The following is a 23,205-nucleotide window of genomic DNA, read 5'->3' on the forward strand; positions in this document are numbered from 1 at the left end:
TTGTTGGCGTGTGCGTGAGTGCAGTTGAAGCTGCTCTGACGCCTGACGCACACACCAACAAGGCCACCACGGGCAACTCCCACCGTTGCTAGCTAGGACTCTTGGTTTTGTCAATGGTCTGCTTGTGGGTCTTGTCGTGTTGGTGGTATTTCGGTGCGCCATGTAGACTTTGGCCATCCTAGTGGGCTTGCGGGGGGACTAGACGGTGGTAGATTGCGGTGGGTCATGTTGTGGGTCTTCCCACAAGTCCCACCACAAGCATTACTAAAAAAATGCAATAGATCCCGCCAAACGTACAATTTCCGCTTGAATCAATCGTGATTGCGGAGGGATACTGGTTTGGGGTGTCATATAGGGTAACTGTTACAAGGCAATACATTGAAGCTTTCACTGGCGACAGAAGCGGTCCCGGACGAGTCACGTTTGGCGGTACATGGCGTCAACGCAGTTCGTTGAGTTGCTCGGTGGTGTGTGTGCTTCAGTGGTAAACGTAGTCTCACCGCAGGGCGTCCGTCACTTAGAATGAAGCCACAGAACACGAATCCGAGACTACTAGCGGATCGACAGAAGCTCACGTTGTCGATGGCGTTTGCAGCGTTCGTTAGAGTCGTGTCGGTTGTGTTTGCCGTGCGGTGATTCCCACCGAAGAGCACGCACCACCAACACAACTCCAACGATAGCTGCAAACACCGTCAACCCGGTATAATGACATGCGCCGTACTGTGTCCTGTGGCGTTTGAGGGGCGGCGAGTGTCTTTGGGCTGCCTCTGGTGTCTGCGACGAGAAATGGTATTACGTTGTACTGCGGCGTCGCCCTCTGTGACGAATGTAGCGTGGTAAGTCACCATCGGCTACGCTTTTGATGTTTGTAGCGTCTGTATTAAGTTATACTAAATCCGTATTCGTCGTCCATTCCTTGCCATGGTCGATTGTGCAGGTTCCTTTTTCGTCGATGCTGCAGGTACCAACAGAGGTCGATTACATGGGTTCATGGCGTGGGGATCGACGGCATCTGGCTTGCAGCAACGCTTCATAGGACACGGCCTGAGACTGTTTACATGTGAGATGCGGCAGTCGATAGCGTAGGTATACCGTGTACTGGAGAGATTTATGACGTCTACCGCGGATGGTCCCGTCGATAATGATTAATATTTTGTTTGGTTGTGGCACTTTGTGTGGTTGTTGCGGATCAGGAGGTTCAGAGGGGACACGTTTACTTTGGCGGTGGACAAAGTGTGCCCTGTATCGACTGCCGCTGCATGCACGTATCGAGGCCGTGCGTGCAGCGGCGTTCGATCCTGGCGCAGGTGGTACTGTAGTGCGCTCGGGGTTTCGGGGTTCTGCCAAAGCAAAACCTTTAATATTACATAAATGGTGACTACCTGACTTATTACGCTTGAGGGGTTATTTTTGGGCATTTCTCTCAAAAAAGTATTCCTCACATTTTACATTTCCCAAAACCATCTAGTGTGAATCTGCAGCGGCTACTTACAAAGCCATCTGTTCAACCAATATGCTGGATAGTTGAAGTACTACGGTCCGATTTTCCGGAAATCCTTCGCGTTTTCCGCTTTCTAGTCTGTTTTTCACGGTTAGCCGTCGTCGATGTACCGGTAGTGGATGTAGGTGTCAATTTCGCAGCCGTGCACATTTGTTGGCGTAAATAATGCCCATACCGTCAAGTGTAATACGAGTCGGACACTGATCTGCCTTTATCCGTATACGGATATGTACACGTTGATTACATCCCCTGTCTACGAGTGTGTGTGTGGTGGCTTGATGCTGGATTTATCCACGGCGCGTCACTCCATACACCTTGTATAGTCTCGGAGTCACCCTCGACTCCACCCGTGGCGAACTCGACCCGACTTCCTCGAGATCCCCGGCTACCCCGGTTCCCCACGTCTCCTAGCCTACCAGGTTACCCCGCATTCCACGAGTCCCCTGAGTCGACTGCTCAAACCCCTGTGTTCCCGACCTTCCCAGCTACCCCGTCTTTCCCCGTGTTCCCTGAGTTGCATGTCCTCCCCGAACACCCCGAACATCCCCTTGTGTGCTCTGTCAGTGATCTTTGCCCCATTGACGTCAAGCTTCCGAAACAACTCTCGATATCTTATTATCGTGAGCCTTAACATCATCATGCATAACTCACATGGCGTGAATCAGTAGTGCGTCGGACCAAATATACCGGAAATAACCGGAACTTAAACGAAAAATGTTGTAGTACTGTATTATGCATTCGATTCGAAGTTGGAGTGGGTAGTCCAATCGAATAGCGGTTGCCATCCACTCACATGTCTGCCACTACTTCCTGCCCTCTTCACTGGCCTTACTACTGCTTCCTCTGGCGGGTCACGGTGAAGACTACCGTCGTGACGACTACTACGGGTCAACGATCCCGTCGTTGATCCTTGTAAACACATCCATGCGTGTGAACAAGCTGCCTCCGAGGCATGTTGTGCACGTATAGTGACTCATCCGAGACTTCTTGAGGGTTCGAGCTACCCAACATTGCGACACAAACCTTGTGCTCATGTATGCCTTTGCCCCTGGGGGGGGGGTAGATGGAGGATATCTCGACCTTCATTTGGGGAGACTGCCACACCTGCGCTTTCACCGTTTGGTGAGGCGATGACCACCACAATTGGGGAGGCTCTAGTTTGTAGTTCGGTGTACGTAGTTTGGCAAGTACATTTCGTACTAGAAGTACTAGACACTACTCCAATTGTCCCTTCGGGAGCATCAACATACTCCGCCTTCCACCACGAAAGTTACCCATAACTCCGACGTCCAAACGTCGTCGATCGTTGTCCAATAACCCGTGCCAATCGGCGTTGATGACGACGAACTGGTCCTCATGTCCTACTGGGCATGATGCAACAAATCAAACAAGGGTGCGCTTTCAGATGCACGACCTTGGGGTACTCAAATTATTCTCAGATTTATATTGTTCGAGATTGTTCTGCTCGAACTCTCGCAATGCATCAGTCCCAGCAACCTCGAACATCATGAGGTTTAGCATGGAGAATTTAGAACCAATATTCACTCCAATGGAGGAGTTCAATATCAAGCTGTCTGAGTAGATGTATCCTCAGAACGATGCTGAACGCCATTCCTGGGTGAGCACGACACATCGGTCGGTCGTCGAATGGATCATGAATCTCATGATCAGCTCCCGACTAGACCTGGCATGCGTCGTCCTACAACTGTGCGAGTTCCTCATGAACGCCGGCTCTGCTACATGAAGGATGCCATGCGCGCTATAGACAGCAACTACGCCAAGAGTGTTGATGCGTCGCGGGTTTAGTGACATTTTACCGCTACTCTGCGATTTCTCGGATCGCTAAGAGTATGCGAAGCATCGTCCTCTCGACAACGAGGCAGCGTTAATCCTTCTGGGCACATTTGCATAAGAGCGTGTGAGTTTCAAACAGGCAGTCGTTGACATGGGATATCTCATCACCACAGCTATTCCTCTATACGAGGTCAATAAGAGCACCATCCAGATCGTGAACCACTCTGGACATTATGGGCGTACAAATCACATTGACGTACGTTACCATTTCAAGAACCATCTCATCGAACAATAGACTTATGTCTTGTTTACACCGATACACGACTCCAGGTGGTGGATATGAATACCCTCGATGGCACAATTGTCTGCGCTCAGCGTAGTCAACTACGGGTGAGACAGCTGTCACCCTTCAGCACCCTCAGGCGAAAGCTAGGGAGCACGAGCTCCGGCCTATCACCCCGTGACTTAGATGACGTGCCAGGGGGACGCCCTAAAGCATGTTGGCTCGACATCGGGGGGTGACGACATCCCGGTGGTTACTCGATCCATCCAGCCCTTCCACGGCATGTCGTTCGGTAAGGGCCAATTGGTAGGAACCCACTAAAAGGGATGTCTGACGAGGTAAGTCCCGGACAGAAGACGGTGTAACCAGTGGCGGTTAAGCTCTGTTCTGCAGCGTGCAGAGAAATTGGGTCGCGCGTCGGTTTGACCCATTGCAAACGCACACACTCTGTGTGTGTGCCGTGTCAAATGTTTCGATACCTTAGTGGAGGTACTGAGTAAATGGTAGTCAGTAGGCGCCTCGTGGCGTGTTTAACCTCACTAATGACAGTGTTATATTTGCTACCTTGACGAAGGTCCCGTGGCCGAAAACCAAGAAGACACGAGAGACAAGACAAAGACATATTTAGTTCATTGTTGAGCTAGAGAACATTCCTCCGACAAGGAACACCAACGAACGCCGAAGTACGATCGCGTGACCGGATCGAGGGGCCGGAGGAAGCGCCGCTCGGCGCACCGTTGAGATTCCGTTCAAATCTCCCCGACGACGACAGCCACCTGCTGTCGACGAGTGGCAACCGCCACGTGGTGGGTTTTACACCCCTGCCACAACCTGAGGAGCACAAGCTGTCGAAGCGTTTGTCTCAGCTACTGCTCCACCATCAACTGAAGCATATGGCGCTTCAGTGCCGTTGCCAGTCGACAACGACCCGTCGGATGTCCGTGACATGGGAAGCGATCGCAGTTACGGCCGTACGGTGCCACAAGTTTGGAACGCGCCGCGATCCCTCGACCGCCGACATTTTTGGGCTCGACCAAGGCCGAAAGACGCTTTTGCGCGAGTACCATAAGTATCTGGGGCAGATCAACGCTCTGCAGTGCAATGGATGGCGTCCGTCGATGCCCGTGAGTGCCTGCATGGACCCGTTCTCGAAGCGCCGCATTGCGCTTGTTGACTTCAAGTTCAACTGCGTGACGCTGGACACGACGTGTGGACCGCTTGTGTTGCGCGGTTTGAAGGCCTGGGTCGACGACGCGTCGACTGCGACCGAACTCATTGTGAGTCGCCCAGTCATGGAGTTACTGGGCTTCAGCGTGGAAGACTTCCTTGTCGGAGCAAGGAAAAAGAAGAAAGAATGGAACGTTTCGTCCGTGCCGACAAATCAGCTGTCCGGCATGGCGAATGTCAAGCGCCTGATGGCGGAGAAGTTGAATCCGCCGGAGCTTGACCCCGACGACGGGATGGAGTGTGCTACTCCGGAGGTTTATCCCAAAACCTCCGTCGAGGACGAAGCGGAGCGGCGCCGCACGAAGCAGGGCGACGTTCAAGCCATCTGAAGCGACGGGGTTGCACGACTTACTGGCCAAACACATTGATGTGTTCCGTGAAGAATTTGGGCGACGATCCGCCAGCCAAGGTTGAACCACTGAAGGTTCGAATCAAGCCCGGTTCGACGCCGGTGAAGTGTGGGATGCGGCGGTACCCGCCGCTGTATGTGGTGTACATGCGCAGCCATGTGGCTGCCCTGGAAGCGAATGGTAGGGTGTACCAAAACAACAGGGCTACTTAGACCGCAGCCCCAAGAATCATGCCGAAGAAGGAAGTCGGCGATTTGCGCATGATGATCGACAGCAGGCCGATCAACGCCTGCGCGAAGCCGATACCTTAGGCGATGCCAAACCTGGACAGCGCGATGGTCTGTCTGGTCGGGACGGACGTGTACGTCACGTTGGACCGGACTAAGGGGTACTGGCAGTTGCCGCTACATGTGGACAGTCAGATGTACTTTTCGTTCATGATGACCTTCGGTGTGTACACCCCGACCCGCGTGTTCATGGGACAGACGGACGATGTCACGTACTGCCAGTCGGTTGTCCACCAAATGTTCGGTGAACTGCTGTTCTGAGGCCTGTTGGCATGGCTGGATGACTTGATGGGGTCTGCTAAGATGACGGACGAGCTGTTTTACTTCTTGGACCAAGTCTTGACCATTTGCGCCCAGTTCGGACTCAAGTTGAGCCCGAAGAAGTGCCATTTGTTTCTGCGCGAGGCAGAATGGTGTGGCAAGGTGATATCGGCCGATGGAATCACCCATTCCCCAAGATGAATTCAAGGACTCGTGGATTTGTCGCCGACGTCGACCTCGGTCGACCTCCAACAGTTTGTGTGCACCACCAACTGGATGCGTGCAAACATCCCTGGTTAGAACCAGCTGTTGGATCCGTTGTGACTTCTGCTGGACATGGCCACCAAGGCAGCCAGAAGCTGCAAGAAAATAGCGTTAGTGCGCGTTGCACTCCCTGCCATGGGATGGTCGTCCGACCATCTCAAGTGTTTCAACGATGTGAAACACGCGTTGGCGCATGTGGTGCCTTGTCGAGAAGACATGACTGTCTGCGTTTTCACGGACGCCAGTGACATGTCTTGGAGTGCGGTTGCCACACAAGTACCGCCAGCGGACCTCGACTTGCCTCTCGAAGACCAGCGGCACCAACCGCTTGCGTTCATCAGTGGGTCGTTTTCTGGCGCTGTTTTATGCGCTGGCCCATTGTCGAGAAGGAGACCTACAGTATGCCGTGGTCGAGTCGTGCAAGAGACTCAACTACCTGGCCGTACACCCGGGTGATTTCCGTCTGTTTACAGATCACCGCAACGTGGTGTATATTTTCAACCCAAGTGGATCGAACGCCAACGTGGCCAAGTACCAGGCCGACAAGCTGCAGCGATGGTCGCTGGTGATGTCGACGTTCCCGTACATCATTGAGTGCGTCTCGGGTGACCCGAATGTATGGGGTGACCTCCTGAGCCGATGGGGTTCGGCCCCGATGGATCAACCAGCTGCTAATGTTCGCAAGTTGATCCATGTGGTGTCGCCTCTGCAACAAGTGGATTTCGAGTGGCCGACAGCCGCTACGATCAGCGGCATCCAACGTTCAACCATGGAAGGGGGAGGGAACCCTCCAAACGGCGTGGATTGGGTCGTCGACTCCCATATATATACGTGGACCCAGACGGTCGAATCTGGATCCCATAGGGTGGCGTTGACCTACAGCAGCGGATTTGTGTGATCGCTCACCAAGGAGCCAGCGGTCACCGTCGCATTGCAGCGACGACCTCGGTGTCCAACAAGTTGGAGACGCTTTCCACGAACGTCGAAGCGTTCGTGCGTGTCTGTTTGCACTGCCTGTGCATTGACGGAGACATGGTCCCCCGTTCATTGGGTTCGGGACTTCACGTGGAGAGGCCGAACGAGCTCATCCATTTCGACTGGTTGTCGATGCCCATGGCCAAGCCTGGCCAAAAACAAGTGCTTGTCGTGAAGGATGACATGAGTGGCTCTGTGCAGATGTTCGCGACAGAGTCCGCTGACGCCGCCACGACCGCTCACTGCCTGATGACGTGGTTTACGACGTTCGGCTGCGTTGACCCTTGGATGTCCAATGGCGGCTCTCCTTTCAAGAACGAAGACATCGACAAGGTGCGGAAGTTGGTGGGTGCCCACCATCACATCACGTCAGCCTACAGTCATTGGGCGAACGGGATTGTAGAAGTAGTCAACCGACTAGTGTTGTGCGCCATGAAGGCGCTTCTCAGCGAAATGAAGCTGAACGTGGACGAATTGCCGCATGTGTTGCCCCTCGTTCAAGGTGCCCTCAACTATCAGCCGGCGAACCGGCAGGGAGGAATTGCATCTGTGACAGCGTTTACCAGCCTGCCAGCCAAGACCCCATTGGCAGCATTTGTCCACCCGACGTCCAAGGAAGTTTACGTCGCGGACGGGCTTGGCGCTGCCCGTCAAAAACATGTGACGGACCTCCAAGTGGCGCTTGAGGAAATGCACCGCTACGTAGTGATGCGAAGCGACAAGTTGCGTCAGCAAGTGCGTGGATGCCGCGACCGAAAATTCGAAGTCAAGTTTGCGGGGTTTTCAGTCGGCGATTTTGTGCTGGTCGGATCGGTCGTCAACCGACCGACAAATTGGCCCTGCATTGGTGCGGACCCTGCCAAGTGACCAGAGTTATCACAGATTATATGATGATGCTCACCAGCTGGTGCCACCGTACGAAGTCATGGTCCATCATGTGTGCCGATTGAAGATGCTCAGCAGCTGGTGCCACCGTACGAAGTCACAGTCCACCATGCATGCCGATTGAAATTGCACCACGAAGGTGGTAGGGAGGTGACCGAAGCCCTGGAGGCACAGGTCGCGTTTTGGCGATGGCGAAATTCATGTGGAGCGCCTAGACGAAGCGCGATACATGGATGGCCAACACCAAGTTTTGGTGAAATGGCTCGGTGTCGACGATGAAGAATCGTCCTGGGAACCTGCGGCGAATTTGCTGGACGACATTCCAGTCGTATTTCGCAAGTGGCTGCGGCCAACAAGCGAGACCCTGTCGTGGTCGCCCTCATCAAGATACTGAACTTTCCGTAGAAGGGGAAGTGTTCTGCAGCGTTCAGAACAATTGGGTCGCCCGTCGGTTTAACCCATTGCAAACGCACACACTATCTGTGTGTGCCGTGTCAAAGGTTCCGATACCTTAGTGGAGGTAATGAGTACTTTAGTGAATGGTAGTCAGTAGGCGCCTCGTGGCGTGTTTAACCTCACTAATGTCAGTGTTATATTTTCTACCTTGACGAAGGTCTCGTGGGCGAAAGCCAAGAAGAAGCGAGAGACAAAACACGCTCACTGAGCTTAACCGCTAGCCTTTTGCTGCACTCTGGGCACCTGATTCCGGTTGACAGTGCGTGGCGCTGTTGGGGGGCAGTAGAAAACATCCTCATTGCCCTGTCAGTCAGGTAGCAGCATTCTTCTAGTTGTGTAGGTTCTTTTTGTGCTTTTTAGAGACTTTTCCTCAGGTAGAAGACAGCGCAGACATTCGTCACGAAACATTACGGATGTCGTGGCCATTCATAGTTTAGTCTGATTGGCTGTTTTTCTCGTCCATCAGAACTAATATACTTTCAGTTCTTCCTCCATGTCTGCTTATGCTTCCTGCCCTCTCCACTAAAGTCAATGTCGAATTGCTGGTCCACGGCTAACTGGTCAGTATCCAGCGAGTTTGCTGTGCGCCATGTTCATGACGATGGACACGACCCTGTTATTGCTTTGAACTGGCCCACTTCAATCTGGCTGGGTTATGGCTAGGCTGATATCATGAATGCCTATTTCAGTACGACTGTTACTAATAGCTTTTCAAAGGGCGATACCACACACCGACCACGACAATAGTGAATGCATCAGTGAAGTGGGAATACATTCAAGATCACTGGATCGTCATGAACTCTCGAGTGTTCTTGAAATCGTTGTTGCTTAACGGCTGACGACGACTCGTTGGGCTGGAGCTACAGGTAGTTCGCAGTCGACTACCATTACGGTTTTCCCGAACAAAACAGTCGTTGAGGCTAGTGGGTTCGACATAGTGACTGTAACACTTGACTCAAGAAGTTTGTGAGCTTTGCAGTTGAGACTACATAGAGGGTTCGACACAACATTTGTGACTGTATCACTTGACTCAAGAAGTTTGTGAACTTTGAAACCTCTTGGGCGTATGAATGTGAAGGCAATGGCACGAGTAGAAAATATCACGGATAACCTGCAAATTACTCTCGCATCATATCACATCCCTCATCGTCGTGAGAAATCCCACCAACCTGTATTCTTATTGTATTCTTATATTTAAAAATCTACTAGTACTTCGCATCCTGAAAGCAAGATATAAAGTGCTGCAGAATATTGGAGATTCGGTATGAATTTCCGGACCCCGTCTTCCTAAGCGAATCGAGCACCAATCTCTCCCATTGGTCAATCCGAAATTACTTGTCTCTGATTGGCTACAATCCATTCTACTGGAAAGGGCGAAGTGGATAATGGCCAATCAGATGTCTCGGCTCTATTTGTGCTCGATTGAACGAACATGCAAAATTGGGAAATTTGACGAAAATGGACAATATTCAGAACAAAAAAGTCAGCCACTGTGATGGTGTGTTTGGAATGTATGTACAGTAGATGTGACTCTTTATCTAACTGTCGAATTGAACTCGGTTACAAGCGGATACTCATGCACCAGCACATACTTCCCTGCGCAGTACCAAACTGACAGACAAGTTTCAAGTCGACACAAACCTACTAATCAGCCCTCAACTACAGTAGCGAGTGAAGCATGCATACCGTGTAGCTTTTATAGTTTTAGACACCCACGGGACAATTATCCGTACTATGAAATTTCGGATAATGGGAAATCGTCAGGGGCTGCCTAAGTTCAAATATTAGGAGTGGATCATTGTAAAACGTGAGGGGTATCAAACAACGAAGGGAAACTTTATAAAATAGCTCATACAAATGGTAAGATAATACATTATCTACAACGAAACAATTTCAGGTGAGCTGGTGGCACCGACGGCGTCAATATCCTGTGCTGGATCAATGGTCTCCTCGACGGCAGAGTCGGCCATCAAATCAGCAATGTCGCCGTCGTCAAGACTGTCCTCCGACATTTCCACCTCAACGGCAGCACCGTCGACGAGCTGGCACTTGCGGAACCCATTCAGAATCACGCTTTCAGGTACTTCATTCCATGCCCCAGTGATCCACTCAACCATTGTAGATCGCGATGGACCCGCGAGCTTGAGGTTTTGGTTGGCCGCTCTGCTATATCGCAGCTGGCTCCGAATCTCCACAAGCCAACGATCGCGCAGGGTTGCCTTCAGAGGACGAATCCATGCGACATCGGCAGGTTGGCAGCACCAGGTAAAACGGGGTGGCACACGCTCTAATATGACGTTGATGGACTCGGCGTAGGCAATGACTTCATCCGTGAAGTGCGCACTGAAGTCGTCCCACAAGAGGATGACCTTCTTGTCTAGGCCGCCTTCACGCCGCCCGAAATGGTACTCAAGGAAGGCCAACGACAGGCCTGAGTTCCACCAAGCTGTTGGATTACCGAAGATCCGGCAGCCATAGCGCTCTTGCAGTGGCTCAACGGCGCTCCACACTTGGCGTCCGAATCCTTGGCGCATGGTGAGATTGTCCTGGACAACTTCCTTGATCTTCGACTTCTTCGACTTCATGACAAGGAATAGGGGGTGCTTCTTCCCAGTCGTGTCCGCCAGCAGCATTGCAGTCGCGCGCTCCTTGGTCTTGCCGCCGCACTTGACCCACACGGTATTGTCCTTCGTCGGGTTGAGTGTCTTCGATGGTAGGTACTCGTAGTTGACAGCAGTCTGGTCTGCGTTGTAGATCACGTCGACATCGTTGGCCATGGTGCACATGAGGACTCGCTCGGAGAACTCCGCAAGGGTGGTAGTTCCGTCTTGGGTCGAGTCTTGACCGATTCTCGTCTTGGAACGAAGCGACAGACCATGGCGGCGCTTGAAGCCTTGAATCCACGTCCAACTGGCCTTGAATTCGTCTTCGGTAAGTCCCACGTCAATCGCTGTCTCCAGCGCCATGACGCGGAGCATGTGGTAGGTAACTGGTATACCATCCTTCCGCATCCCGAGCACCCATCGGGCAAGTTGCTCCTCTTCGGCAGGAGGCAGCGTCGTTCCAGTCCCACGTGTCCGAGCACATTTGTGATGCGCCGTCCGTGCTGTTGTTGCTATCTCCTGGATATGATCCTTCTGTTTAATCCATCCATACACTTTCTTTCTTGTCGTGTCGCGTTGAGTGGGGGTGGCGTTGGCACAGTAGCCGTCGAGAAATGCGGACATCCCAACCTCGGCGACGCGGTGAATGACATTCAATCGGTGTTGGTATTCGACTGTCTTGTTCTTGAAGAGGCGCACGTGAGCTTTCTTGCCGTATTTGAATGGCATCCGTCCTTTGCGACGACTCGGCACCACATCGTGGACGTCAGCCTTGATTGTCGATTGCCGTGTCAAAACGCGGTGCACATGCTTTGGCGGCAAAATAAGCTGCTGTTGCAAGTGGGAAGGTGCAAAAGCCAGGGGGGACATTGTCCATAGTGAATGAATCCTTGGTGAGCTTTCCCGAGGACCCAAAGTACTGCTGGGGGAGGAGCGATAGGAACAGAGCACCCACTAACTGTTCCGACACAATTGGCTCGCCGAAGCACTTGACGCTCTCAGCGTTGATGCGGTTCCGTAGGGCACTCATTGCCTTAAAGTGGTCACCCACATGGCGGTAGTCGGACGTAAGGGTGCCGACGAACTTAGTGAGGAGGCCAATGACACCCGCCGCGCTCGACTCCCCAAAATCGCGTTCGAGCATGCGCCAGATCTCGGTAACTGTAACGGCTGGGTCAATTATGGACATGTTGAGCTGGTTAACTGTCAATACTTAAGACTTACGGACGGGATGACACATGGATGAAATCGATTATACATTAATATTATTGTGCGTTACTGTGTTTAAGGTAATAGAATTCATTCATCAATGCCTAGATTTAGACTTATATAGATGACTTAGATGACATGGGATGAATCCCGAATACCACGTAGTCGATGATTAACGTACTCTGTCTTTATATATAGCACAGAGCTTTACTACCTTGTGATTTGATTTCTTTCAAAATTGACATATTTCACAATACGTATACTTAATATTGATAGTTAAATCAACCGTTCATGCCTTGGTTGTAGAAGCAAACGCATTGGCATACCCGATCCCCTCGGCGTCCTTGAAACTACTACACACACATAGAGGTAAAAACGGCATGTTAATACAGAATTTATTATTGGAGTACCAACCCCACAAATCTGTCTTAACAAAAAACTCCTCCGACTGATACAGCAGCAACTTCATGGCAACCTTGGTCACCCCTATTCTCAAGGCATGAACATTAGTGTCCGAGCGACCGCACATAATCGGAACTTACCAATTTCCAGTTGCACTTGATGCCACCCTTGCAGCCAGCGATTGTCAAAAATATATTTAAATATATTTTCCGGTGAAGTTATTTATTGTTTATATATTATGGTTTCCGACAGAATAGAAATAACTATTGCAATATATTTTGCTTGGTCAATATCTATTGCACTAACCACTGATTCGCCAATAACTATTGCACTAAATTTTGATTGGCCAATAACTATTGCAATAATATTCCAAAGGGCAATAACTATTGCAATAACGAATCATTAGCCAATAAATATTGCAATATTTTTTGATTGGTCAATAAATACTAGCACTCAAATTTTGTTGTCTACTTCCCAGAGAGTTTTTTTTGCCTTGACTTGAAAGCGCTTCTTTTTGGCCACCTTCGCTTCGGCTTTCTTTGCCTTCTTCGCCTATTCTTGTGGAGATAGCCATTATGCCTCATCCTCATCGCTGTCAGAGTTGACCCCTCGGCATGCGATCATGTCCTGAATACAGTAATACGAGGACGGTATCTGTAATCAATCTCGAGGCTGTAACCCATTTTTGGAAATGAAATATCTGTCATATGTTTGCATTGATATTCTATATGCATAAGGCATGTGCTCATTGCTAACAGGTACGATTCGGCTCGATGGATTATTTTTGCTGACACAAAATGGGCCGCAATACCTCTTCAATTTATGCGTATCCACGATTTCTAGAGGGGTGGGGTTGGTCATTTCATTCTACACCAACTCTGGCAGTAGTACCATTCGTTAAAATGGTGCAAACACTTTGGCAAACAATTTACGAGCCCAAATGTTGCCTTTCAATTGGTTAACAGAATTTTCGGCTGTTTTGTACGTTCGTCCAAGGCGAACGTTATAGATTTGTGCAGGTTTCGTCCAGATGCAGGAAACTCCTATTCAAGCCAATGAAACTTACTTACGCATTCATAACGCACTTTGATTGGACAAATTTGGACAAAATAAATATGGTGTGTACTTGATGTTTGTATGCAGAATGATGCACAATTGATTAATAATTTCCAGTCAGAGTTTCGAGAATCGAGAGCCCAGAGCCCAGGGACCTCATTTTTGGAGTCCTAGCGAGAAGGTACTTTGGCCATGAGGCGAAGGCACGGGAGGGTATAGACTTCCCCATTAGTCCATATAGGTGCGTTTTCGATTACTATCCAAGACTCACGCGCGGGCTGGGGTCGAAGGACTTGCTGACGTGTTCCAGTCATTTGGTATTCAGTCATTTGGTATTTGTGTTGCATGGATGTTGCGAGCTCTTTTGAGTCTCCAACGCGATAGTAGTGGGAACATGTGAGCCAGCCAAAGAATTGACCAGTCATATTGCAGGGTGCTGATAAATTGTCCAATCAGGTTATTGGATTCGGAAAACCAATATTATTGCAATATTTCTTGGGGCCTAATAAAATAACAGCAATAATTCTCTGGAAACCAATAACTATGGCAATATTACTTGGGGTCCAATAAAATAACTGCAATAATTATGGGGAAAACAATAACTATTGCAGTATATTTCGCTCTTTCAATAAATAGTTCTATTGTTCAGGCACAATATAATAAAATATTATTGCAATATATTTAAATAATTGTTTTCACAATATATTTTTGACAATCGCTGCAAGTTGCAGCGCGTTGTGCTAAACTTGGTCAATACCGCGTTAGCACCCCAAGTTCGAACTCGTCAACGATTTGATCACAATGATCTCAAAGGCGCGACATCACCGGCTTGACAGATTGGCCAACAAATGCACGAAGCCCATTTGTGTACTCCACGCTTGCTAGTGAAAGGCACTGATCATAGATTACCTGGTATCTGCGACGTGTCAGCCCCTCAGCGAGTTTTAAGAGGTATCGCGTAGCCGGCAAAATAATAATAACAAAACGTAGTGTGTTGTATTGGATTGTTCATACAGTATAATCAATATATTTATTGTATGTGTTGAATATCAGTGTTACATCGAATTTATTTTCGTGCGTTGCTTTCGTGATTGGTTGAATTCTGATGCGAAAGCAAGTCATTGGGTTTCGGGTTTCACCTCCTTCTACAGAAGACCTGGATACTAACTAGTATATCATAGTCAAAATATTCATTTTCCTTCACCTTCGTTTCTCATAGTACCGTATTTCCCACACATCTGTAACCACGTTCAATGATCAATATTAAATTCAAGACAAATAAAAAGCCAGTGTGAACGAAGCAATTTGGGTGGTCATGTTAAAGCTGTAACCAATAATCAATGATTGGGTAATGCTCAACCAGTCAAAACGTAGTGCTGCAGAATTCAACACCTGAAAGTGGATGGAGTTGAAGGCCGTGGGCATTGTTGGCTGCGCAAATGGTGAGGGTACTCGAAGCTGTACGTTGCACGAAGTCGGCGGCAATAGCTTGTCAGTCGACGACGTGCCTGTGTTTCGTTGCGAGGTGGTGCGAGGGCACGGTGACCGACTCGAAGAAGCAATCAAGGTGTACAAGATTGTTGGCGTGGAGCAGCTTTGCCACATTGGTTCCTCCCCCGACGACTGCTAACCTGCAAGCCATGTTCGCGAACAAGCTGGCCCTTGTTGTGGAAGACTACAGAGTCGCATTAAGCGTGTCTAAGCGTAATCGCTAAAATAGATGTCATGGTATTGTCAACGCAGTGCTTATATAACATGTTGAAGATTAGCATGTACGTATTCTGGATTAGATCTTTGAATGACTTGTGAATAGCAACATTCAACGGCTGCAAAACGCAAGTAAAACCCGCCTAAGCAAGGAATTGAAAAGTTAGAAAATCACTTACAAAAATATACACGATTGAATCATTCACGAAAATATATACGTAAATATAAATCAAATATCTCAAATAATTACCAAAAAACATATACATACCGTACAAACATATATATCAAATGCCTGCAATAACTTCCATAGCTGTGCCGTCGTTAGACAACAAGAGCCCAATCCGAGCGGTCTTATAGATGGATAAGCTTCAAAATCAATTTCTTTACTTCTGGTTGGAATGTACGTTATATTGAATTTCACAGTGCCATAAAAGTCAATAAGGGCATAAAGTACAAGTTTAACATGTCTTCAGCGGCACCTGCACATCTGATCAGCTAAACACCAAAATCATAGGGACATCCTAAATTCCTTAAATACACACATAGGCTGACGAATTCGACACGTGCCCATCAAATACCTCCTTCCATACGTATTTTAAGTGTATTACTATTTTCCCAAGTGCAATTGGCCCCCGCCTTGTAGATTTCCCTCCAAATTTGTTTGCCCAACAAAAAACTGCAGCTCACAAGTCAATTCAACACCCGCCGTTCAAATGGTCTTCAACCCCACCGCAATGTTTGCAAGTCTCCAGGAGGAGACAGTCCGTGACCAGGTCTTCCTGGACGATTGCCACCAGCGCCATGGAGACGCTGTTGATGAGCGCGTCCACGACCCCGACACCACGCAACCTATCATCGACAAGACACTGGAAGCCACTGGCATAGAAAAGTCATGACCAACTTTACACCGACGGAGTTCGACATCCTTTGGGACATAGTACAGCTGACGATGAAAACGCGCTCGACCGAAGTACGCGGCCCCAAGACGACAAAGAAACCACGTGACGCCTTCTTCGTGGGCCTTACCGTCTTGAAGTACCATCCGTTCTGGAAAAAGCATGCTCTGGACTTCGGGTACAAAGCGCCAACGTTTCAGAAGCTGATGACTCGTACCTTCGACGTAACACGCCATGTTCTGTACGACCCGTCATCATACCGACAATGAATGAATGCGTCGATAACGGGGAGTACTATTCGAAGTACCCCATGATGTGGGCCGTGCTTGTTGATATGGAGTACCGCGGCATCATTGATCGTGGCATTCATTCCAATAAAAGGCCTGTGGGCGGCTACCTGGGTATGGAAGACGTACAGCGAAACCCCCGCGCGTCGTCTGACCGCGTGCTGGTGGAAATTTTATTTGGCCGCGTGTGCTTGCTATGGATGATATTATACAACACCTTCTGCTGGGGCCAATGCATGTACGAAAGTATTCAGCGGCTTACCTTTGCCTTGACGAATTTCCATGTGTTGTTGATCCCCTTGCGCGCCGTCGATGGTATCTTCTACCGTTCGGTTCTTGCTCGCTATGAAGAAATGGCTCAGGAGAAGATCGATGAGAAGCGCAGACGCCAACAACAAGGTCGACGTCGTCGCCTTCAAAGGATTGCACTGCGTCGTGGTCTTACCGGTGGTTCGCGCGTTCATGTCCTCCATCCACATCATCGCAAATTGGATAATCTGCTTGTGTAGAGAGGGACGAAATATATCGAATGTTCGGTAAACATAAAACGCACATGGCTTGAATCAGTTGTGCGTCGGACGAAATATACCGGAAATAACATGAACTTAAATGAAAGATGGTGTATTTCGAATTATTTACTATTAATAGTATATGGATTTCAAATATGCGTAATCCAAACGTCGTCCCAACTACACCCACCATTAATATTAGGTCATGTCCTAATTAGTATAGATGAGAGTAAATTAGGATAATGCTAGGTCATTGCATACAGGCCTCGTCCAGGAGCGGCACGGCCTACGGCCTACCTACCGCTGCCCGAGAAGAAGAAAAGATAGATCATTCGGTGAAGTGAGAAGCTTAGATCCGCGCTCTCGTACGGCCGCGCTTGCGCAGACGGCCTCCCGGGCGCTCGGGGCCAACATAAGTCACTACTTTAGGTTTCATCCCACAACTTCATCCAGTGTCATCCAAATGTCATCCACATGTCATCCACGCTTTTAATTCAACAATTATATTATATTAACCATAGTATCCAAGGTTGGTATTAATATTAAATGCTGTCCCGTACTACACCATTTTTCGATTAACAGTAAGTTCAGGTTATTTTCGGTATATTTCGTCCGGCGCGCAACTGATTCATCCGAAATCCATTATGTTCGCATGATAACTTAGTTATTCGTTATATTTCGTCCTGGCCCAACTTCGTTCTAGTATATTTCGACTGATATGCGGTATGTGTCATCCTACCAGCGGTATTTATGTCACGTTGTTCAATATATTTCGATTAAAGAAATGCAGATCAAATAAACGAATGCAAGGAGTTTTCGTTGCTTCTTCAAGCGCCAACTTCCATGTCTTCGATGTTTTCAGCGCGACCGTAGAAATACTCAAGCCGCAGCGTATAAAGGGTGCAGACGGTTCTCGTCGATTCCTATAAATCAGTTAGACCAGGCTCAATGGTTAATCAATACCTGCGATAGCCACGTTGGCAATGTGCTCGAGGTATGCCATACGAAATTCCTCCCGCGTTTGGCCATCAGGCGGGGGGGCCATACACGTAGCAAGGCGCTCCCGGAGCAATGTCTTCACATGATTCTTCATTGATGACCACATATTCTCAATTGGGGTGACATATACCGGACATTAGTCGAAATATACTGCAACGTTATAGGATCTGGACGAAATATATCGAATGTTAGGCGAATGACGCACATGGCGTGAATCAGTTGTGCGCGGGACGAAATATACCGAATATAACCTGAACTTAAACGAAAAATGGTGTAGTAGTGTCCCTTGCCTGTATTAAAATGTCATGATTAGTAGTGTCGAGATGTGATTGGCCAATTGATTGACCCTCGAATGACGTGCAGCCATTTGATTCGACTACAGTAATAATACAATGAGTATACTATTAATACTATTAATACGTAGTACTGTTATAGAAGTACGAAGTAGTAGTAGTACGTATACTACTTCGTAGTGTACTACAGTACTAGTATATCTTGGGAAGTGATCACTTTTGAGATGCTGACCAAGTTCGAGTCGAAGAGCAACCGCGTCAAGGGGCTGTGCTTCCACCCGACGCGCCCATGGGTGCTGTCATCGCTGCATAATGGTGTGATCCAACTCTGGGACTTCCGCATGGGAACCCTCATTGACCGTTTCGACGAGCATGACGGCCCCGTGCGAGGTGTCGACTTCCACAAGACTCAGCCGCTGTTCGTGTCTGGCGGGGACGACTACAAGATCAAGGTGTGGGACTACAAGCTTCGTCGATGCCTGTTCACGCTTCTGGGGCACTTGGACTACATCCGCTCAGTCCAGTTCCACCACGAGTACCCGTGGATCACGTCGTGTTCCGACGATCAAACCATTCGTATTTGGAACTGGCAGTCGCGGTCGTGTGTATCGGTGCTTACGGGACACCACCACTTCGTCATGAGCTGTCAATTCCATCCCAAGGAAGACCTGATCGTGTCGGCATCCCTCGATCAAACCGTCCGCGTGTGGGATACCACAGGGTTGCGCAAGAAGACTGTGCGCGGCGCGCCATCGTCGCTCGAAGATTCGATTCCCGTGGCGAGTCCCCATGGCCTTGGTCGGTCCGGCTCGGACATCTTTGGCGCCACGGATGCCGTCGTGAAATACGTGCTGGAAGGCCACGATCGCGGCGTGAACTGGGCGTCGTTCCACCCCACGTTGCCGCTGATTGTGTCCGGGTCCGACGACCGTCAGGTGAAGCTGTGGCGCATGAACGACACCAAGGCGTGGGAAGTCGACACGATGCGCGGCCACACGAACAACGTGAGCTGCGTCATCTTCCATCCGCGCCAGGAGCTGATCCTTTCCAACTCGGAAGACCGCAGCATCCGCGTATGGGACATCGCCAAGCGCATGGGGTTGCAGACGTTTCGCCGCGAGAACGACCGGTTCTGGATGCTCCAGGCCCACCCGACGCAGAACCTGCTGGCGGCCGGCCACGATTCCGGCATGATCGTGTTCAAACTCGAGCGCGAACGCCCCGCGCTCGACTTGGTCGACAACGCCGTGTTGTACGTCAAGGACCGGTACGTCCGCAAGTACCACTTTGGCACCGGCAGCGACAACCCCGTGGCCACGATCCGTCGCGCGGGGGGGGGCGGCGCGGTGGGTCAGCTGCCGCGCTACATGCACTTCAACCCGTTCGACCCGCCGAACGCCACGTCCAACTCGCTCCTGCTCACGAGCGACGTCGAGGGCGGGTCTTACGACCTCGTGACGTTCACGCCGACCAACAACGACGTGTCCGACTCGACGCGGGGCACGGCGCTGTACGCAGTGTTTGTGGCCCGCCAGCGCTTTGCCGTGCTGGACAAGTCGCGCCACTTGGTGATCAAGAACCTGCAGAACGAGATCGTCAAGAAGATCACGCCGCCCAGTGGCACCACGGACGCGCTCTTTCCCGGCGGCACACTCGGCCGCGTCCTCCTGCGCATCGACGACAAGATCGTGTTATATGACACGGACAGCCGCCGCGTGCTGGCGGACGTGGTCGCGCCCCGCGTCAAGTACGTCGTGTGGAGTGCGTCGGGCGAGTACGTGGCCTTGTTGTCCAAGCACTCTGTGTACATTGCCGACAAGCAGCTCAAGCACCTGGGCACAGTCACCGAGGTGGTCAAGGTCAAGAGCGGGGTGTGGGGGCCCACCAACGTGTTTGTGTACACGACGCAGAACCACATCAAGTACGCCCTCGCGAACGGCGACAGCGGCCTCATCCGGACGCTGGACGTGCCAGTGTACCTGACGCACCTGGTCGAGTCCAAACTGTACGCGCTGGACCGCGACGCCAAGATGCGCATCCTGCAGATCGACTTGACCGAATGCGAGTTCAAGCTTGCGCTGGCTGCCAAGCAGTTTACGACCGTCATGCGCATGGTCAAGCACTCGCGACTGTGTGGACAGGCCATCATCACGTACCTGACGCAAAAAGGGTACCCCGAGGTGGCCCTCCACTTTGTCAACGACGACAAGACGCGCTTCAAGCTGGCCATCTCGTGTGGCAACTTGGAGGTAGCGCTCAACTCGGCGTACGAACTGGACGACGCCAAGTGCTGGCACCAATTAGGTGTCGAAGCGCTGCGCCAGGGCAACATCCAAGTGGTCGAGATGGCGTACCAGCGCACCAAGAACTTTGAGCGCCTGTCGTTTTTGTACCTGATCACGGGCAACCGCGACAAGCTCAAGAAGATGCTCAAGATCGCCGACCTCCGCCAAGACATCATGTCCCGCTTCCACAACGCGTTGTACCTGGGCGACGTCCCGGAGCGCGTCGCGGCGCTCGAGGCGGCCGGCCAGCATGCGCTAGCCCTCCTCACGGCGGCCACCCACGGCCTCGACGACCACGTTGGCCGCCTCCGCGCCCACTTTGAAGCGCACGACCCGTCGTTTGACGTGCCCGCGTTTCTGGCCCGTGAGCTGCTGCCGGACGCCGCACTCCTCCTGCCCGCGTCGTCCGTGAGCGACCTCACGCAAGACAACTGGCCGCTCGTCGAGCTGAGCGAACCCACCATGACGGACCACGCCGCCGCCGCCGACGCCCAAGTCAGCCGCACGACGCTGTACGACGAACAACAGCAGCAACAACATGGAGGCGGTCCATCCACCCACGAGACGGCTGCTCCCACGACCCGGCGCCAGTCGGACGACTTTTTGTCGGACGCCGACGCCGGCGCGTGGGACGACGAAGACGACGGGCTCTTCAGCGACGGCGACGACCGACCGTCGTTGGACGGCGGGGACGTGTTTCACGACTCGTCGGCCTCGACGTCCGACTTTGTTGTGGCCCCCACCGCCGGCACCCCCGTCCCGTCGACCTGGACTCGGAACTCGTCCGTCGCTGCCAACCACGTGGCCGCCGGATCGTTCGACACGGCCATGCAGCTGCTCCACCGCCAGATCGGCGTCGTCAACTTTGAACCGCTCAAGCCGCTCTTCCTGAGCATCTACGCCGGCAGCTCCGCCAGCGTCCCCACGCAAGGCAACGTGTCGTCGCTCCGGACGTACGTGCAGCGGTCGCCGTCCGAGCCCGTGGTGGCCACGTCGGTCCACGCGCTCGTCAACATTCTCAAGGAAACGTACCGCAGCTTCACGGGCGCCAAGTTCGACGACGTGGCGACGCTGAGCCAGTCCATCTTGCACGCTATCCCCCTCCTCTCGGTGGATTCCAAGGAACAAGCGGGCCAGGTCAAGGAACTGGCCATCATTTGCCGCGAGTACTTGGTCGCATGCCGCATCCGCGCGCATCTGAACGAGGTGTCGCTGGAAACCAACCCCAAGCGCAACATTGAGCTGAGCGCGTACTGGACGCACTGCAAACTGCAGCCGTCGCACATGGTACTAACTCTGAAGAGCGCCATGACCAACGCGTTCAAAGCCAACAACTTTATCACGGCGTCGTCGTTCTGCGCACGGCTGCTCGAGATCCCCGAAGTCAATACAGAGCGCAATATCAAATTGCAGCAAACGGCCAAGAAGGTCGCGATGAAGGCCAACAAGGAGGCCCGCAACGAGCACCAAATCGACTACAGCGACTCCAAGGGCTTTACCATCTGCGCGCGATCGCTCACCCCCCTGTACACGGGCGCTGGCAACGACACACGGTGCCCGTACTGCGCCGCCACGTACCAAGCGCAGTTCCAAGGCAGTCTGTGCGACATCTGCGGCATCTCCAAGATTGGCGAGGAAACCCTTGGGCTGGTCGTGTCGCCGTAGTAGGAGCTTAATATTGAGAACGATGATTTTCCACATACAGTATACACTACACCCGAAGTTTATGTGTTTAAGTATTGTGCCCAATCAGATTCAGCTAGTACAAATGAGTTGATTTGCCAGAGAAATCGAATTGCAAAGTACACAAGCCAATCAGAGTTCAACGTTTAGAATTTACTTCGATCCGTCGTTGTCTGCAGTGTAAATCCCATGTTCCCATGTGGGACAAACAAATGTCCCACAATTGATAAATCCAAACTGGGTCAATCGATAAATCCCCACTGGGTCACAACATCTCGAACACATCAGCGTATAACGTTAAGGTTATTTAGTTTCCTGATACAGGCCGTTCGAAGCAAACTCACAACAGAGTGCCGCTTTTCAGTCTTATCCAATTGCAGATTTGCGACTACTGTATGCGGCTAACGTTACAAAAGCAAACTTCAGCGGTTAAAAAGGCATCGCAAAGCGGTTCCAAAAATAACCATGTTTGATTGGTTATACTGTCCGAGATAGTTTATCCGGTTTGATCAAGAAGTTGTTCCAATTTCCCAATCCTGCAGTCCGACATCTCATCCGACTCAATTCTGATTGGCTTAAGTTCGACCTAATTATCTTGCCTTTACTTTTTGCTGTATCATTTAGGGTCATAGTTTTCGACTTCATTGTGCTCCTACATCCACAATTTTGAGAAATACTGTAAGGGGAGCGCCCAATATATGCGGGTGCCGTGCAATCCATTAAGGTGGATGTATATGCGGGAATGCCATAAAAACCCAGATTACAGCAACTTATGTCTCCCGTCTACGTTTTCTAGCCAGGTGTGCAAATGTGACCATCTTCGTTTGGGAGATACGAAGCTGACATCCAAGTTCAGTGAAACACCAGGATCATGGCAAGTTGGCCATTATAGTGCCAAATGCAATGCAGCTATATCCGTCGAGGTGTAGCGACGACCCAAACCAGTGCCAATCGTGCTGTTATAAACGTTTAACGTAAGGGACCAATCTAAGC

The 23,205-nt window shown here is 50.8% G+C and overlaps 6 protein-coding genes across 10 annotated transcripts in view; 2 read left to right on the top strand and 4 right to left on the bottom strand.

Moving 5' to 3' along the window:
- Positions 1-3,190: 3,190 nt before the first annotated feature.
- On the top strand, positions 3,191-8,221 carry H257_00237 (hypothetical protein; the record flags this gene model as incomplete). The annotated part of the gene is made up of 12 exons (XM_009822816.1): positions 3,191-3,301; positions 3,765-3,884; positions 4,286-5,119; positions 5,188-5,335; positions 5,368-5,516; positions 5,578-5,667; positions 5,746-5,865; positions 6,052-6,307; positions 6,357-6,775; positions 6,832-7,789; positions 7,847-7,969; positions 8,043-8,221. 12 exons carry the CDS (start codon positions 3,191-3,193, stop codon positions 8,219-8,221), a joined length of 3,507 nt encoding a protein of 1,168 aa, XP_009821118.1.
- A 3,431-nt stretch (positions 8,222-11,652) lies between these two features.
- On the bottom strand, positions 11,653-12,075 carry H257_00238 (hypothetical protein; the record flags this gene model as incomplete). The annotated part of the gene is made up of 1 exon (XM_009822817.1): positions 11,653-12,075. One exon carries the CDS (start codon positions 12,073-12,075, stop codon positions 11,653-11,655), a length of 423 nt encoding a protein of 140 aa, XP_009821119.1.
- A 2,441-nt stretch (positions 12,076-14,516) lies between these two features.
- Positions 14,517-16,954, bottom strand: H257_00239 (hypothetical protein). 5 transcript variants are annotated; one of them, XM_009822819.1, is made up of 5 exons: positions 16,889-16,953; positions 16,706-16,786; positions 16,500-16,637; positions 15,991-16,450; positions 14,517-15,403 (listed from the first exon to the last, which is right to left on the bottom strand). In XM_009822819.1, exons 4-5 carry the CDS (start codon positions 16,390-16,392, stop codon positions 15,242-15,244), a joined length of 564 nt encoding a protein of 187 aa, XP_009821121.1. In that variant the 5' UTR covers positions 16,393-16,450; positions 16,500-16,637; positions 16,706-16,786; positions 16,889-16,953; the 3' UTR covers positions 14,517-15,241. The 5 variants fall into 5 exon arrangements, with proteins under 5 accessions (XP_009821121.1, XP_009821122.1, XP_009821120.1 ...); XM_009822820.1 differs by having other exon boundaries at positions 15,991-16,307; positions 16,374-16,637; XM_009822818.1 differs by having other exon boundaries at positions 15,991-16,637.
- A 347-nt stretch (positions 16,955-17,301) lies between these two features.
- H257_00240 (hypothetical protein) lies at positions 17,302-18,045 on the bottom strand (the record flags this gene model as incomplete). The annotated part of the gene is made up of 2 exons (XM_009822823.1): positions 17,302-17,372; positions 17,916-18,045. 2 exons carry the CDS (start codon positions 18,043-18,045, stop codon positions 17,302-17,304), a joined length of 201 nt encoding a protein of 66 aa, XP_009821125.1.
- Positions 18,046-18,445: 400 nt separating this feature from the next.
- On the top strand, positions 18,446-22,278 carry H257_00241 (hypothetical protein). Its single transcript, XM_009822824.1, has one exon. It carries the CDS (start codon positions 18,469-18,471, stop codon positions 22,192-22,194), a length of 3,726 nt encoding a protein of 1,241 aa, XP_009821126.1. The 5' UTR covers positions 18,446-18,468; the 3' UTR covers positions 22,195-22,278.
- An 803-nt stretch (positions 22,279-23,081) lies between these two features.
- H257_00242 (coatomer subunit alpha) overlaps positions 23,082-23,205 on the bottom strand; it is a gene marked incomplete at both ends in the record, with an annotated part of 15,273 nt that continues 15,149 nt past the window's right edge. The window contains one exon of the mRNA XM_009822825.1: positions 23,082-23,168. Within this exon, the coding sequence (XP_009821127.1) occupies positions 23,082-23,168 (87 nt within the window). The remainder of the gene's footprint in view (positions 23,169-23,205) is intronic.

Source organism: Aphanomyces astaci (assembly GCF_000520075.1).
Source record: "Aphanomyces astaci strain APO3 unplaced genomic scaffold supercont1.1, whole genome shotgun sequence".
NCBI classification, from domain to species: domain Eukaryota; phylum Oomycota; class Saprolegniomycetes; order Saprolegniales; family Verrucalvaceae; genus Aphanomyces; species Aphanomyces astaci.